We start from the raw sequence: 16,643 nt of genomic DNA on the forward strand, positions 1-16,643 counted from the left end.
ACCTAACCCCCAAAATAATACTAATACTAATAATAATAATACTACCACCACCACTACTACTGCTACTAATAATAATAATGATGATAATAATAATGGAAACAAAAACAACGTACTTTGAGTGTCACGTGGTGTGGCTTCAAATGTCATTGACGTCATTTCCGCTGGGGTCAGGCGGAGCCTTCTATTGGCTGTTTCGGCTGCCCGCCGTAGTAGGCTGTAAACAGCGCTATGTTTTAAGTTCGCTGGTTCGGGTTCGTTTTATGTATCAGAGTTTATCTGAGTAAACGGCTGTCGGTCGGTTTGGTTTTCCTTTCTACAAACGCTCCATTAGATATGCCAGAGGCGAGCTAACAGCTGCTAGCTCCGGGAGGAGATGAGCTTCCCGCCGAACAGGCCGTCCGGACCGTACCAGAACACTGGAACCGCCAGGTGGGTCCGAACCACAACCTCCAGCCTTTCATCATTGGACAAACCAGAACTGTTTGATCCGCTCTGATGCCACTTTAACTGTTCTAAATCTGACTTAAAGAGCATCTTTAAACTGGATCCATTTGAAATAATCCAGATTCTATTGGTTAAAAACCGGTGTTGCAGACTGATCCCTCCCCCTGTCTTCATTGCGCATGCGTCATTTGTGATCGATAGTTACCTTATTTTTTTCTGCTTAAAACTGCACTCCAGTCATCATCTATCTCATCTCTATCTATGCTGAATTTATGTGGAAATGATTGTTGTAGAAAAGCTTCAGATATTTATTGCTGAGATAGATGATGACTGGAGTGCAGTTTTAAGCAGAAACGAGGTGATAATCAGTGAATTGCTGGTGACGCTCAGAAATGACACATGCGCAGTGAAGGCAGGGCGGACCGATTTTTATGGGGGACCATTTGGTCAGTGACACCAGCATGTTGTGCCATGCATGTCCACCTCCATTGGACCCCGACCAGGGAGGGCAAAGGAAATGTTGATATGTAATAACATGCATGTGGAACGCATTTTTCATGTACAGTGAATATGAATAGTAAACCGAAAGCAACGTGTTTCACTGCTGGTCAATGCGTCACACAGCACACGCCGCTGCAGATGTGACCAGGTTGTTACATCCATAATAGACCTTACAGTACAGATATATTTCCAGTCCTTCCCATGGGCGACATAAATTTTGTGCGGGCAGGTGTGCCTCTCCGTGCTCTCATGCGCAATAATGCATCATAGCACATGTCAAAGGCTCGGAGCTGAATGGATCTCACTGCTGTAATATACATATTATTACTTGATCACCATCTAAACTCTGTAGGAGGTATGACTTGGAACTGTGTCGCCAGCCCATGACAACATTATTAAATATGAATCTCACCTCCAGCACGGAACCAGGAGTGTTTCACAGCGCAGGGCACACAGGAGCCAGAAACCACAGCCTGTGGTGAAAAGCCTCTCACCTGGTTGCTGTGTGCTACAAACAACCACAACATTAATAAATCCCATGTGATAATCCAACCAACATCACAGTGTACAGAGGTGCGTTGTGCTGAAGTGAGCAAAAAAAAAGAAGAGAGAGATTAAAGTTCACTGGAAAGGCTGCGTCTGATGAAAAGTGGGAAAGCTTGGCCCACTGCCAGAAAACTGTCAGCAAAGGTGTCCAGTGGCTGACAGTGACATGCACGTGCACCCTGCCCGCACGTTTAGCCACTCATTCAGCCGTTATGAACACACACAGCTGAGTGATCATTTCAGCACCTCTTCTACACACGCACGTGAGGTCAGTGAGCGCTGGGAAGGGGAAGATGAGCGCGGATGTGATTGCGTGAGTGAGCGACTGCACCGATGCCGGCTTGGACACATATGGTGTGAGTCCGGTCCATACATTGGTTGTACTCAGATGTCCTCTGCAAAGGAAGGGCACAGTACTGACTCCCACTCCGGTCCTGTGTTTGCCATCTAGACGTTTGGACATCGTGCAGTCTGCAGCACCTTTTATGGCTGTCTGACAACAGTCTGCGTCATCTAAGGGCGCATTTCACAAGGTCATCCATTTTTTAAAATTCCTGGTTTACTTTCTTTAAAATGATAGTCCTAGCTTCATCTTTGTGCTACAACAACAATCTGTACATCAGTGGAAAGCTATCACAGTTACTGGGCTGGGGGAATTCCTCTGTGAACAGACTAGCTCCAAACATTCTGGCTGATGTTATTTTAGAGTGTCCTGTGTTACATGCTGATGCACAAAAAAACTGATACAGATAAAAACATCTCAGAGTCTTCATGAAGTTGCACACTACACACACACTCATCTTCAGCTGCTTAGTCCAATTAAGGGTCGCAGGGGTCTTGAGCCTATCCCAGCAGTCATAGAGCGTGAGGCGGGGTTCACCCAGGACAGGACGCCAGTCTGTCGCAGGGCAAGTTGCACACTATAGACTTAAAATGTAAAGATGCATGTCTTGAGTTGCTTTTAGACTCATTTATAGACCAACATCTGGAACGTTGACCATGTTGTGCTTCCACAGACCACACAAGGTACGGCTGTCCTGTTTTTGTTATTTGGAAAACTAAATTGTAAATGTCATTATTATTCAGAATACAATTACAGTGTTGTTTTTTCTATTCTACTGCATAAATGCTCATAACAGTTAGCTTTGATGGATGTATCAAGTAATGGATTCTGCAAAGGCATCTGTCTGCAGCAGGCTCTTCATTTCATCTTAAACCTGTGTAACGCTGTACATTTTGACCAAAGTTTAAGTAGTGTTTCAGTTTACTTTAATTCTGCTTCTACTTTAATGCTTTACAAAGCGTATTAGAGTTCATGCAAAGTTGTGGCCAAATGCTCATTACATAAGCTTTGTTTTGGTGTTATAATATGTTATGCTTGAAGTAAAATACATATTTAGTTTAAGGTCCTTAAATAATTTTAAACTTTTGTAACACTGCAGTTTAAGACAGGTCTAAAAGTAGTTTTGTAAAATATTGATGCTAATGCTTATTTTTTTGAGTTATTGTGATTCTTTTTCATGGTATCTATAGAAAATGAGTAGAAAGGAGTCTAGGATAGAGGTGTGGAGACAAATGAAAGCTGAAAAATAGAGGGAAGAGAGCAAAGTGGATTCTGAAAAGCAAAAGGAAGAACGTTGAGCCAAGGCAAGAGAGAAGAAAGCAGAAACCAAAACTTTCAAACGTAAAGTAATCACAAGCTCAGAAAGTCAGAGTAAAAGCACTGAGAGAGTCAGAAGACACGGGGAGAAGAAAAAAGATCTAACTGAAAGGGACAGAGGACAGTATAATAGCAGTTTGGCTCACAAAGAGCTCAATCTGTGACTATTTCTTGTTCAAAGCCATATGTGCAAGTTCTATTCTCTGACCAGATGAGGTTGTGGATGACACAGTGACACTATTTCCCAAAGGTTCAGTTGTGTTTAGAGGTAACTTTTTTGATTATCATAAAGAAATTAAATCAGGATCTTTGTATTGGTTAAGCAGGAAAGAATCTTATGTCCATGTGGACTCTGTTCTGTATGTCGGCATAAACGTCATTATGCCGACATACAGAAGACTGCCCCTCCCTGAGCCTGGTTCTGCTGGAGGTTTCTTCCTGTTAAAAGGGAGTTTTTCCTTCCCACTGTAGCCAAGTGCTTGCTCACAGGGGGTCGTTTTGACCGTTGGGGTTTTACATAATTATTGTATGGCCTTGCCTTACAATATAAAGTGCCTTGGGGCAACTGTTTGTTGTGATTTGGCGCTATATAAAAAAATTGATTGATTGATTGATTATGAAAAAAACAGAACTGCTTTCTAAACAATGTTGACCACCAAGACATAATGTCTGTGTTTTAAAGTGCTCAACGTTTGTTTGTTTGTTTTTTAATGTTTTTTTTGTTTGTTTGTTACAATTTAGTTAATTTAAAACACATATAGTCACAGATTTTTTTGTAGGCAGGCTTCCTGTAATGCACAAAAATGTTGTACTAAAATAACTGCATGGCAAATCTTTGTGCTGTCAAGTACGAACATAATTTTCACACGAAGTGTAGAGCCACTTGTTATCAGTTAATTCTGTAAATTTGAAGTAAATAGCATAAAACTCTCTAAGATGTGGAGATATTTTATAGAAAAATACAAATGTGAGAAACAACAGCTTTAAAATTTCAGATTTACATTGATTTACATTTTATTTTAGCCTTAATGAAATGGATTTTAGCTTGAAACATACCATTTTTAATCAGTATTATTAAGGTGAACTACATATTAAATTTTTTTGTAGTTTTGGCCCATGTAACACTTAATGGACCACCTTGTGAAATGTGACCCTAACTGTTGTCTAAGTACTCTTTGGATGCAGTCCTGCAGGTGTGCACGACGTAGTCTGGATGGGATCTGCCCACAGTCTATACGCCTCTTTCTCTCCCGACTGTGTCTGGATTATTGCCATTTTTGCCGTGTCAGGCTCATTCCTGCACATTCTTGCTATGTATGACGGGGGCTTTAAGCAGAAAATGAGGCAGTTTTAAGCAGAAACAAGGCAATAATCTGTTAATCACTGCTAACGCTCTGACATGACGCACAGTGAAGGCAGAGGGTCCAATCAGGCTGCGACACTGGACATGGACTGTTGGTTAAACAAAGCACGTGACATCACACACTGGTTCATGTGGTCCTCCCCTTATTTAAAATTAAACAGAAATTAAATAGTGTTTGATGCTATTTTACAGAATAAAAGAATGAAATGACACGTGTTGGTAGTCTGAATTATGTGTCTGTCTTTAATCCTGGACGGGATGCCAGACCATCACAGGTTACTTCAACAGACAAACCAGAAGAAGAAGAGGTTCATTGGGTAGCCAACGAAAGTATCTTTATCAGCATCTTATTTCCAGAAGGGCCCACGCCTCATGTCTCTCTCTCTCTCCTCCCCAGTACGTGTTCAAGGTACCATTTGGGAGCTTGGGGGGGGGTACACGTCACTCCCAGCGAAGTGGCGAATCCAAAGGCTAGAATTCATACTTCTTCAACTGGCTGCACAGTGAAAACACATTCAAGCTGTATTGCTTGTCTATTCACCCTATTGACGTTTCAGATCCCGCAAAACCTCAGAGAGGTCGCCGCGAGATCTCAGTAACATTGAGAACTGCATTGAGATGCTCTGATCACGCTGCACTTTAACCGCTGCACAGAGACAACACCATTAACATCGCAACATAAAACTATTTTTATATTGTGCCTAAAACTCTGGTGAATATATTCTCTGGGTTTATAGATGTTGTTATTGTGTTTGTTTTATGTAAACGTGAGAATCACAGTCTGTCTCTCTGTTATTTTCAGTGGGAGCTGCTGTGAGCTACAATCGCTTCCTGATCATGTCGTTCTGGGGGAAAGTGAAGTTTGCTCTTTAACGTCTTGATTATTGTTCTTTACAACACTGTTTGTCCTCTTTGTTCCAGACTAATATATATATAATATGTTTGAAATTCAGTTTGCTTTTATTAAATTCCACGCAGATTAAACATAACAGACACGGATTATTTGTTATAATTGTTTTAGCAAGTTTTCAGGGTATCATGCAGCAGTCTCTTATTAACATGACGAAAAGCATTAAAAATTACATTTTTGTAGTATAATATTCATTTACAATTGTCATCATGTGGATTCTCTATGTTGTGTGACTGCAGCGACTGGCGTGCAAGGGATTATGGGATACATCAATAGGGCGAATTGAAATCAGATAGTTTGGTATTGGCGGGGGTGGACATACAGGAACTTGACTACATCCGGGTCTTTTGTTACTTAATGAATAGCTTACGGCCTGAGTGTGTTTTTACAAAGCGGTACAAATTTTCACCTTCGGAGGAGCCGGTTCACTGGGAGTGACATGTACCCGCCCTCACAGTTTGTTTCTATCAGCCAGCTGATGGCTCTCGCTGTCTGAAACGATGAGATTTATACACCAAGCTGACCTGAAATGAACCATTGTACATTAAAGTGACGTTATTGACGAGTCTGACCCCTTTGACAAGTGACCAAATTACATTTATTTGTACTGAGTTCGGCGACATTTTCACTGGCCAAACTGGCCACCAGAGGGCGCTCGGTGTAATGCCTGTCCACAGCCATATGAAGGTTATTCAATTGGCTACTGCAGCTGTGTGCACACTAAGACAAATGCGCTTCAACTGAATATATAATTTATTGAACATTTACAAATTCAAAATTGAATGTGCCATGAAAGTAACAATCTATCTGCTGCAGCTAGGTGACAAGTGGGCGTGTCTTTAGCCAGATAACAGGTGAGCATGTCCTTGACCTTCTCCAGTCTCTGGGGTCCTTAACACTGAAACACCTGTGTGCTGGATCATGTCCAGAGAAACTCACCACATGGACTAAATGTGGTCACTGATGTTCCCTCACAGTGTCAGTCATCCTCTTCATCTGAGTCTCACTAAGTAACTGTTCATTGGGCACAGTCATTCCAGAAGGTCCCAAGGATTCTCCACAGAGACCTGGGACCAAAGACATCCACCTTAGGACACTGGTTAGAGTCCACATCTGACAAGCAGACAGTAAAGGCTGTGTCACACTTTGATTGATAGAGGAAAAGGATTAGTTGCATAGTTAAATATCTTGTCCGTTAGCAAATGCGTCAGTCTCTCATGAAGTTGGAGCGCTACTGGATAAATGATGTTAGGGCTGCATGGTAAGACCTAAAATTGATATCGCAGTATAAATTTAATCCCTTCACAGTAACGGTATGTATCACGATATAAACCTAAGTGTAAAAATTATAATGTGTTTCTGAATGGGTCCCTAAATTGATCAAAAATAAATAAATAAAAATGACAACAAAAAATAAAAACATATAATGTAATTTTGAAAACACTTATTGTGCAGATCTCAAAACTACTGGTACAATTTGCCGGAAGGTACATCTAAGATGCAAGCCTAGATTTGATGTTTTGGTGAAAGAATAAATTTATGGTCAGCGGCTGAAGTTTCATTTCTTGAACACTAGATGGCACCTCCGCTCTGAATCCATGAAGCGCTTTCAGGACGGTCACTTCCTCTTTTACAAAACTCAACATGTAACCACCAAAACATTTTATAAAAATACTTAATTTACTCATATTTGAAGTCTATGGAGCCCGCTTAGGGACATGGTTAATTTTTTTTGACCCAGATTATTGCGTTCCCTCGCAATACCTTTTGAGTCCATATTTCCAGCCTGGCGACGCACAGATTCATTGAATCGTTTGGATGGATTGCGCATCATGCTTCCTTGATGAATCATAGTGTGACTGGGGCTTAAGACGGGGAGCATCAGGACCCTCAAGACTTGGATCTTCCTTCTGCAAAGATATCAGCATTACCAAAGACGTCTGACCTTTGACCTTGTGACACCATACGATCTACCCAGGTGGCTCTGGATTTCAAATTCCAAGGACCCAGAGACTAGAGGGCTGCATTGGGATTGGGTCCTGCGGGACCCAATGTAAATCTTGACTCAGTCAACAAAGGAGAATAGTGTAAAGTATGCATGTCCACACTCTACTTTCATCTTACAGGAGCAAACAGAGACAGTGGAGTGCAGCGAATCTGTCTCTCTCTGTGTCATAGCGCAGCAAATTAAGTAACTGAACTGTCACATGAAATTTTTAACTTATACTGAAAACAATCAAATAGTAAAGTTATTGCTGATCAGTGCATCAAAAGACATACAGGCCAGGGATTCAACAAAACAAACAATTCCATAAATTTCTTTAATAGTCTAAATGACCTCTTTTCTCCCGCAAGATGGGAGAAGACAAAAAAAAAAAAAAATCAGTGCATCGCTATTATTGTGCGCTAAGTTTTTCACGGGTGTTTGCGGTACTGGACACACCCATTGCGGGAGCGGGTGGGACTGTAACAGACACGTTGCAGGTGTGGGCGTGAATGGTCATAATTTCAGCAGGAGCAGGAAGAAGAATATAGTCCCACGCAGGGCTCTACCAAAGACATGAATGTCATTGCTGAGGTTAGTGCATGTCTCTACAGGTTCAACACTTTCACCACAAACAGAGACACTTTTGATGGATGAGTCCAAGAAGTCACTGAAAACCTAGATCTTTGTCTGGATCCAGGATACTATCTGGATATCCATTGATTCCACCAAGGTCACAGTCTCGTCCTCACCAACAGTAATGACTCTGCTTTTATGTTGTGCTTTTATTCAAAGTGCGTTGCAATGATGCCTCACATTAACTCATTCCCACACCGATGCCAAGGTGCTTCCATGCTAGGTGCTCAGTTGCTCACCATTTACGGATTAAGGAACCTTAGTGGTTTTTCTGGTCTGATGAACAGTCAAACTGAGGATCATCCATCTGTTGTCTCAATCCAACATTACTCTGACTTATGTTTTAGATTTTCAGGGAACTCTGTTACGCTGATGAGTTTCCCTGAATCCAGATCATCTCTATGGGACAGCAGACTTATGGGGGAGAAGCTCCGCCTCCAGCTGTGCTCCCATAGGTATGAACACCTGCACACTGTAACATGCCAGGTCCCAGTAATGACGAGAGATCTTTAACAAGCCAAAATAGAATTCAAGGTCAAGAAAACAAGCAGTATATATCGCACATCTAACCGTGTTTGACCAATTTAGTCAATTTAGAGGGTTTAGAATAAGGCCTAGTTCAAAAATAATGAAGCCTAACTGCTGATTTGCATTGTATTTGTCATGAATAAGCCATTATTTTATTTAGCACCATCCAGATTTATCTGTGAGTTGCCTATAGTCTCTTTGACAGGTACTGAAAATTTCACGGAAAAATTCCACACGGTTCCAGAGATATGCACGAAATTTACCTCAAAAACAGCACTTTTTTTCATCAGTTTTGTGTGACATTGATATTTAGCATTATCATTTAAAGTTGGAAAACTCAGCCACATGGGGTGTAAAGCCAGTACATTCTGAGTGCCGGTCACAAGCCCGGATAAATGAGGGTTGCGTCAGGAAGGGCATCCGGCGTAAAACAAGCCAACCCAACTATGCAGACCAAGAATCGAATTTCCATACCTGGATCAGTCACGGCCAGGGTTAACAACGTCCGCCACGTGGCGGTGGAAATTGGGCTACTGCTGGGCGAAGATGACGAAGAAGAGGAGGAGAACGTTTCCACAAACAGCGGGAGAAGAAGAAAACTAGAAGGGTGGAAATGAGAGTGGGGACTTTGAATGCTGGTAGTATGACTGGTAAAGGGAGAGAGCTGGCTGATATGATGGAGAGGAGAAAGGTAGACATATTGTGTGTGCAAGAGACCAAGTGGAAGGGAAGTAAGAGCAGGAGCATCGGCGGTGGGTACAAGTTGTTGTACCATGGTGAGGACAGGAAGAGAAATGGTGTTGGGGTCATTTTAAAGGAAGAGTATGTTAAAAGTGTGTTGGAGGTTAAGCGAGTGTCTGACAGGGTGATGAGTGTGAAGTTGGAAATTGAAGGGGTGATGATGAATATCATCAGTGCATATGCCCCACAGGTAGGTTGTGAGATGAAGGAGAAAGAAGATTTCTGGAGTGTGTTAGATGAGGTGGTGGAGAGTGTGCCCAAGCATGAAAGAGTGGTGATAGGAGCAGACTTCAGTGGGCATGTTGGTGAAAGGAACAGAGGTGATGAGGAAGTAATGGGTAGATATGGTATCAAGGATAGGAATGGGGAAGGACAGATGGTAGTTGATTTTGCAAAAAGGATGGAAATGGCTGTGGTGAATACCTACTTTAAATAAAATTGATTGATTGATTGATTGATTTAAGAAAAGGGAGGAGCACAGGGTAACATATAAGAGTGGAGGAAGGTGCACACAGGTGGACTACATTCTTTATAGGAGATGCAAGCTAAAAGAAATCACAGACTGTAAGGTGGTGGCAGGAGAGAGTGTCACTAGACAGCATAGGATGGTGGTTTGTAGGATGACTTTAGAGGTAAAAAAGAGAGTGAAATCTCAACAAAGGATCAGATGGTGGAAGCTGAAGGAGGAAGACTGTTGTGTGAAATTTAGCGAGCAGGTGAGAGAAGCACTGGTTGGAGGGAAGCAATTTTGGACAACTGGAAAAGTACTGCAGATGTGGTGAGGGAGACAGCTAGGACAGTACTGGGTATGACATCTGGACAGTGGAAGGAAGACAAGGAGACTTGGTGGTGGAATGAAGAGGTCCAGGAAAGCATAAGGAGAAAGAGGTTGGCGAAAAAGTTTTGGGATAGTCGTAGAGATGAAGAAAGTAGACAGGAGTACAAGGCGATGTGGTGTAAGGTGAAAAGAGAAGTGGCAAAAGTGAAGGAAAAGGCATATTGTGAGCTGTACAAGAAGTTGAATAGTAAGGAAGGAGAAAAGGACTTGTACCGATTGGCCAGTCAATGGGACAGAGCTGGAAAGGATGTGCAGCAGGTTAGGGTGGTAAAAGATGCACATGGTAATGTGCTTACAGGTGAGGAGTGTGTGCTGAAAAGGTGAAGGGAATATTTTGAAGAGTTGATGAATAAAGAAAATGAGCGAGAGAAAAGGCTGGATGATGTGGTGAGAGTAAATCAGGAAGTACAAGAGATTAGTAAGGAAGAAGTGAGGGCTGCTATGAAGAGGATGAAGAGTGGAAAGGCAGTTGGTCCAGATGACATTCCAGTGGCATGGAAATGTCTCGGAGAGATGGCAGTAGAGTTTCTAACCAGATTAAGTGTGCTCGTTCCTATTTTCAAGAACAAGGGTAATGTGCAGAGCTGCAGTAACTACAGAGGCATAAAGTTGATCAGCCACAGCATGAAGTTATGGGAAAGAGTAGTAGAAGCTAGGCTTAGCAAACAGGTGAAGATCTGTGAGCAGCAATATGGTTTCATGCTGAGAAAGAGCACTACAGATGCAATGTTTGCTCTGAGAATACTGTTGGAGAAGTACAGAGAAGGCCAGAAAGAGTTACATTGTGTGTTTGTGGACTTAGAAAAAGCTTATGATAGGGTGCCAAGAGAAGAGCTGTGGTATTGTATGAGGAAGTCTGGAGTGGCAGAGAAGTATGTTAGGGTAGTGCAGGACACGTACAAGAATAGTGTGACAGTGGTGAGATGTGCAGTCGGAATGACACTCATTCAAGGTGGAGGTGGTATTACACCAAGGATCAGCTGAGTCCTTTCTTGTTTACAGTGATGATGTACAGGTTGATGGATGAGATCAGACAGGAGTCTCCATGGACTATGATGTTTGCATATGACATTGTGATCTGTAGTGAGAGTAGAGAGCAAATTGAGTCTAGTCTGGAGAGGTGGAGATATGCTTTGGAGAGAAGGGGAATGAAAGTCAGTAGAAGCAAGACTGAGTCCATGTGTGTGAATGAGAGGGAGCCCAGTGGAATAGTGCAGTTACAAGGAGTAGAAGTGGTGAATGTAGATGAGTTTAAATATTTGGGGTCAACTGTTCAAAGTAATGGAGAGTGTGGTAGAGAGGTGAAGAAGAGAGTGCAGGCAGGGTGGAGTGGGTGGAGAAAGGTGGCAGGAGTGATTTGTGACCGAAGAATATCAGCAAGAGAGAAGGAGAAAGTTTACAAGACAGTAGTGAGACCAGCTATGTTGGACGGCTTAGAGACGGTGGCACTAACAAAAAGACAGGAGGCGGAGCTGAAGATGTTGAGATTCTCTTTGGGAGTGAAGAGGATGGACAGGATTAGGAATGAACATTTCAGAGGGACAGCTCAGGTGGGACGGTTTGGAGACAAAGTCAGAGGTGAGACTGAGATGGTTTGGACGTGCAGAGGAGGGACCCAGGGTATATAGGGAGAAGGATGCTGAGGATGGAGCCACCAGGCAGGAGGAGAAGAGGGAGGACAAAGAGGAGGTTTATGGATATGTTGAAGGAGGACATGCAGGTGGTTGGAGAGACAGAGGAAGATACAGAGGACAGGGTGAGATGGAAACGATTGATCTGCTGTGGCGCCCCCTAACGGGAACAACCGAAAGACAAAGAAGAAGAAGGTCATTTAAAGTTGAATGTTAAAGAAATAACCTTGTATTTTGTCAGTTTGTTTGTTTGTGCTTCATACTAACACAGTAATACATTTTTGTAAAGGTAGAAATGTCATTTCCTAGAAAAAACATAATGTTTCTAAAGCAAGGTAAAACTGTCGCAAGCGTAATGCTGAGAATGAGTCCTTGATTTATTTGTGTCAAAACCTTAGCTATATATCCTGCTCTGCTTCAGTAGAATAATTATATTACTTGTTCAATAATACCAGGAACTAATGGACAGAATTTCTTTGTTTCAGGCTTCTCCAGACTAAAGAAGATACCTCCAACTGTTGTCACAATCATTACGCTCTAGCACATTATAGTATATATGCACTGATAATTTCTAGCAATGCCTGAACCGAGACCAATAGAAATATTGAAACTCTGATATATAACCATACCTAAAATGATAACATTTCACAAAAAAAAGACCACTTTTAAATTTTGATGGTTATGTCACACTTTGGCTTCATTATTTTTGAATTAGGCCATAACAACTTTACTGTTATTTACATCATCTACAGTTTGGAGTGAGTAAAGTTGCAGTCTTTTCTTAGGAAGATCTGCAGGATATGCATGAAAAATCTAGTGAAAAGTCTCTGTTCTGAAACTGAACCGATATAGAAATAGATGTAAATTTCTATCATTTGTATTTGGCTATTCAAACACAGCTCTTTCCAGTTCTCATTTGGAATTTTGTCCACTAAATCTCTTTCCAAGCTTCTAATGTTGAGGTTTCTGAAGAAACCAATAAGTAAAAGCTATAAATCAATGAAATTAAATTTAGTGTGAATTCCTGGAGCTCATGTAACCTTTGACCTGATGGTATTGGTTCCCACAGGAAACCTCAGCTGGTTCTGATGGAGAAAACTCTGCGTCTGGCCCAGCACCATGTCCGCAACTGCAACAAGCCCCGCCTGCACTGTTTCTTCCTGGGCTCACTGTCTGTTGACCAAGGTCAGAGTTCTGCCACTGTTACATGACTCCTTATTTATTACTGGACGTGATCCATGTCCTGATGCTCCTCCTTGGATCAAATGTGAACTGTGTGGCTGTGAGTGAGTGAGTGAGTGATCTGTGAGAGCTTCACTTATTGTATTAAATGTGACCTGTCAGGGTCTGCACACTAACTCTGAGAGCTGTTTGATACTTGAGCTCTGGCGCTCTTAAAACCCAAAACACGGTGGACCTGGGGAGCTGCCATCTGATAAGCAGTAAAAAGGAAAACGAGTCACTACACTGTCCCATCTGGATCAGTTCTAACACGTAGTGAGTTCAATCAATCAATCAACTTTTTTCTTGTATAGCGCCAAATCACAACAAACAGTTGCCCCAAGGCGCTCCACATTGCAAGGCAAGGCCATACAATAATTATGAAACACAGTCTACGTCTAAAGCAACATAACCAAGGGATGGTCCAGGGTCACCCGATCCAGCCCTAACTATAAGCCTTAGCGAAAAGGAAAGTTTTAAGCCTAATCTTAAAAGTAGAGAGGGTATCTGTCTCCCTGATCTGAATTGGGAGCTGGTTCCACAGGAGAGGAGCCTGAAAGCTGAAGGCTCTGCCTCCCATTCTACTCTTACAAACCCTAGGAACTACAAGTAAGCCCGCAGTCTGAGAGCGAAGCGCTCTAATGGGGTAATATGGTACTATGAGGTCCCTAAGATAAGATGGGACCTGATTATTCAAAACCTTATAAGTAAGAAGAAGAATTTTAAATTCTATTCTAGCATTAACAGGAAGCCAATGAAGGGAGGCCAACACGGGTGAGATATGCTCTCTCCTGCTAGTCCCCGTCAGTACTCTAGCTGCAGCATTCTGAACCAACTGAAGGCTTTTTAGGGAACTTTTAGGACAACCTGATAATAATGAATTACAATAGTCCAGCCTAGAGGAAACAAATGCATGAATTAGTTTTTCAGCATCACTCTGAGACAAGACCTTTCTGATTTTAGAGATATTGCGTAAATGCAAAAAGGCAGTCCTACATATTTGTTTAATATGCGCTTTGAATGACATATCCTGATCAAAAATAACTCCAAGATTTCTCACAGTATTACTAGAGATCAGGGAAATGCCATCCAGAGTAACGATCTGGTTAGACACCATGCTTCTAAGATTTGTGGGGCCAAGTACAATAACTTCAGTTTTATCTGAGTTTAAAAGCAGGAAATTAGAGGTCATCCATGTCTTTATGTCTGTAAGACAATCCTGCAGTTTAGCTAATTGGTGCGTATCCTCTGGCTTCATGGATAGATAAAGCTGGGTATCATCTGCGTAACAATAAAAATTTAAGCAATACCGTCTAATAATACTGCCCAAGGGAAGCATGTATAAAGTGAATAAAATTGGTCCTAGCACAGAACCTTGTGGAACTCCATAATTAACTTTAGTCTGTGAAGAAGATTCCCCATTTACATGAACAAACTGTAATCTATTAGACAAATATGATTCAAACCACCGCAGCGCAATGCCTTTAATACCTATGACATGCTCTAATCTCTGTAATAAAATTTTATGGTCAACAGTATCAAAAGCAGCACTGAGGTCCAACAGAACAAGCACAGAGATAAGTCCACTGTCCGAAGCCATAAGAAGATCATTTGTAACCTTCACTAATGCTGTTTCTGTACTATGATGAATTCTAAAACCTGACTGAAACTCTTCAAATAGACCATTCCTCTGCAGGTGATCAGTTAGCTGTTTTACAACTACCCTCTCAAGAATCTTTGAGAGAAAAGGAAGGTTGGAGATTGGCCTATAATTAGCTAAGATAGCTGGGTCAAGTGATGGCTTTTTAAGTAATGGTTTAATTACTGCCACCTTAAAGGCCTGTGGTACATAACCAACTAACAAAGATAGATTGATCATATTTAAGATTGAAGCATTAAATAATGGTAGGACTTCCTTGAGCAGCCTGGCAGGAATGGGGTCTAATAAGCATGTTGATGGTTTGGATGAAGTAACTAATGAAAATAACTCAGACAGAACAATCGGAGAGAAAGAGTCTAACCAAATACCGGCATCACTGAAAGCAGCCAAAGATAACGATACATCTTTGGGATGGTTATGAGTAATTTTTTCTCTAATAGTCAAAATTTTGTTAGCAAAGAAAGTCATGAAGTCATTACTAGTTAAAGTTAATGGACTACTCAGCTCAATAGAGCTCTGACTCTTTGTCAGCCTGGCTACAGTGCTGAAAAGAAACCTGGGGTTGTTCTTATTTTCTTCAATTAGTGATGAGTAGAAAGATGTCCTAGCTTCACGAAGGGCTTTCTTATAGAGCAACAAACTCTTTTTCCAGGCTAAGTGAAGATCTTCTAAATTAGTGAGACGCCATTTCCTCTCCAACTTACGGGTTATCTGCTTTAAGCTACGAGTTTGTGAGTTATACCACGGAGTCAGAGTTGGTGGCGGAAATGCGCTGTGTTCGTTTGTAAGCCTCCAATAATCTCAGAAGAAGAAGGGTTATTTTTGTTTTGGGTTTGGGAGTTGAAGTCATGTTTTTGGGGACTGTGCGGTGGTTCTTCTAACTTTGCATTGCTGTTGACATTAAAAGTTATGAGCTGTGTATTTCTTCCAGTCATCATGCATTAAGTGGAGCTAACGGGTGAAGCTCCCAGCTGCTAAAAATGCTAACGCTGTTTGCTTTAACTCAGTCTGTGAGTCTTAACCACGAGAGTGATGAGTTTGAGCAGCGGACAAAAATTTGTCTGAGGTGAGTGAGTAATTGAAAATAATACGTGATGTTAGTGCTCTGCTGAAGTTTATTAGCTAACGTTAGCTTTTAGCTGCAGGATGTTGAGTCAGTCACTGTGGAGCTGAGTGAAAGTTTTATATTCGTAAATTGTTCGACCTAATTTATCAAATAAAGCTACACAGTTTTTTTTTTTGTTTTTTTTTTTTACTGCTGTAACTACAAGAAAAGTCTCAACTTTAAGTACATTTTTTTTTTCATTTTAATTTTTTTTTTTTTTTTTTTTTTACTGTCAAGTAATCAGATACACAGTGCTGTTCATGTTTCTTTGTATTTTAAGAAATATATTTCTTGTCCCACATGAGGAACATTTCAACATTTGCTGAATAAATGAATGAATTTACCAGACTTAAAAATGTAACCATGACTTTTCATGGTTTTATGTCTAAATGCCCAAAGTTGCTTATAATGTTAATCAAGAAATTATCTCAACAACAACATATAAGTTATGGTTTTAATTTGCAGACGAACATCAAATATTTCTAAAGAATCTTTTTTATTAAAACCGTTTTAATTACAAGTTTTCTAATGTAAGAAAAGGTTTGTTTTTTTCTCTCTCTCTCTTCAGATTGTACCGTAATCAGAAATTAATGTTGAAGTAAAAACACATTTGTAAGGATTTTAAGGTGGCCAAGAATTTCACGAGAGACTATCAATAGCTCTAAAGCTTCTGCCAAAACTAGGAAAACTCAGAAGTGGGTAACGGTTGAACAAGCTGACACATTAATGTGCCATAAATACGTACTTTGGTTGTTCCATTTGAATTGATACTAAATATGATCATTTTTTAATTCTTTAAATTGTCATTTCCTTTACCGTCTCTTTTTCTGAACCACAATGTATGTTTTTTTGGATTTAAAGCTGGTAGTTGTGTG

The 16,643-nt window shown here is 41.0% G+C and overlaps 1 protein-coding gene and 1 long non-coding RNA gene across 2 annotated transcripts in view; one reads left to right on the forward strand and one right to left on the reverse strand.

The window, feature by feature from the left end:
• Window positions 1–221: 221 nt before the first annotated feature.
• The window catches only part of stil (STIL centriolar assembly protein), a 79,333-nt gene continuing 62,911 nt past the window's right edge, over window positions 222–16,643 (forward strand). The window contains 3 exon segments of the mRNA XM_034179267.1: window positions 222–429; window positions 8,392–8,499; window positions 12,852–12,967. Of these exon segments, the coding sequence (XP_034035158.1) occupies window positions 374–429; window positions 8,392–8,499; window positions 12,852–12,967 (280 nt within the window). The 5' untranslated portion in view covers window positions 222–373.
• On the reverse strand, window positions 4,385–8,061 carry LOC117518206. Its single transcript, XR_004562922.1, has 3 exons — window positions 8,051–8,061; window positions 7,533–7,536; window positions 4,385–4,477 (listed from the first exon to the last, which is right to left on the reverse strand). It is a non-coding gene; the product is annotated as an uncharacterized LOC117518206 (long non-coding RNA).

The sequence above is a fragment of the Thalassophryne amazonica genome, chromosome 10 (assembly GCF_902500255.1).
Source record: "Thalassophryne amazonica chromosome 10, fThaAma1.1, whole genome shotgun sequence".
In the NCBI taxonomy this organism is placed as follows: Eukaryota; Metazoa; Chordata; class Actinopteri; order Batrachoidiformes; family Batrachoididae; genus Thalassophryne; species Thalassophryne amazonica.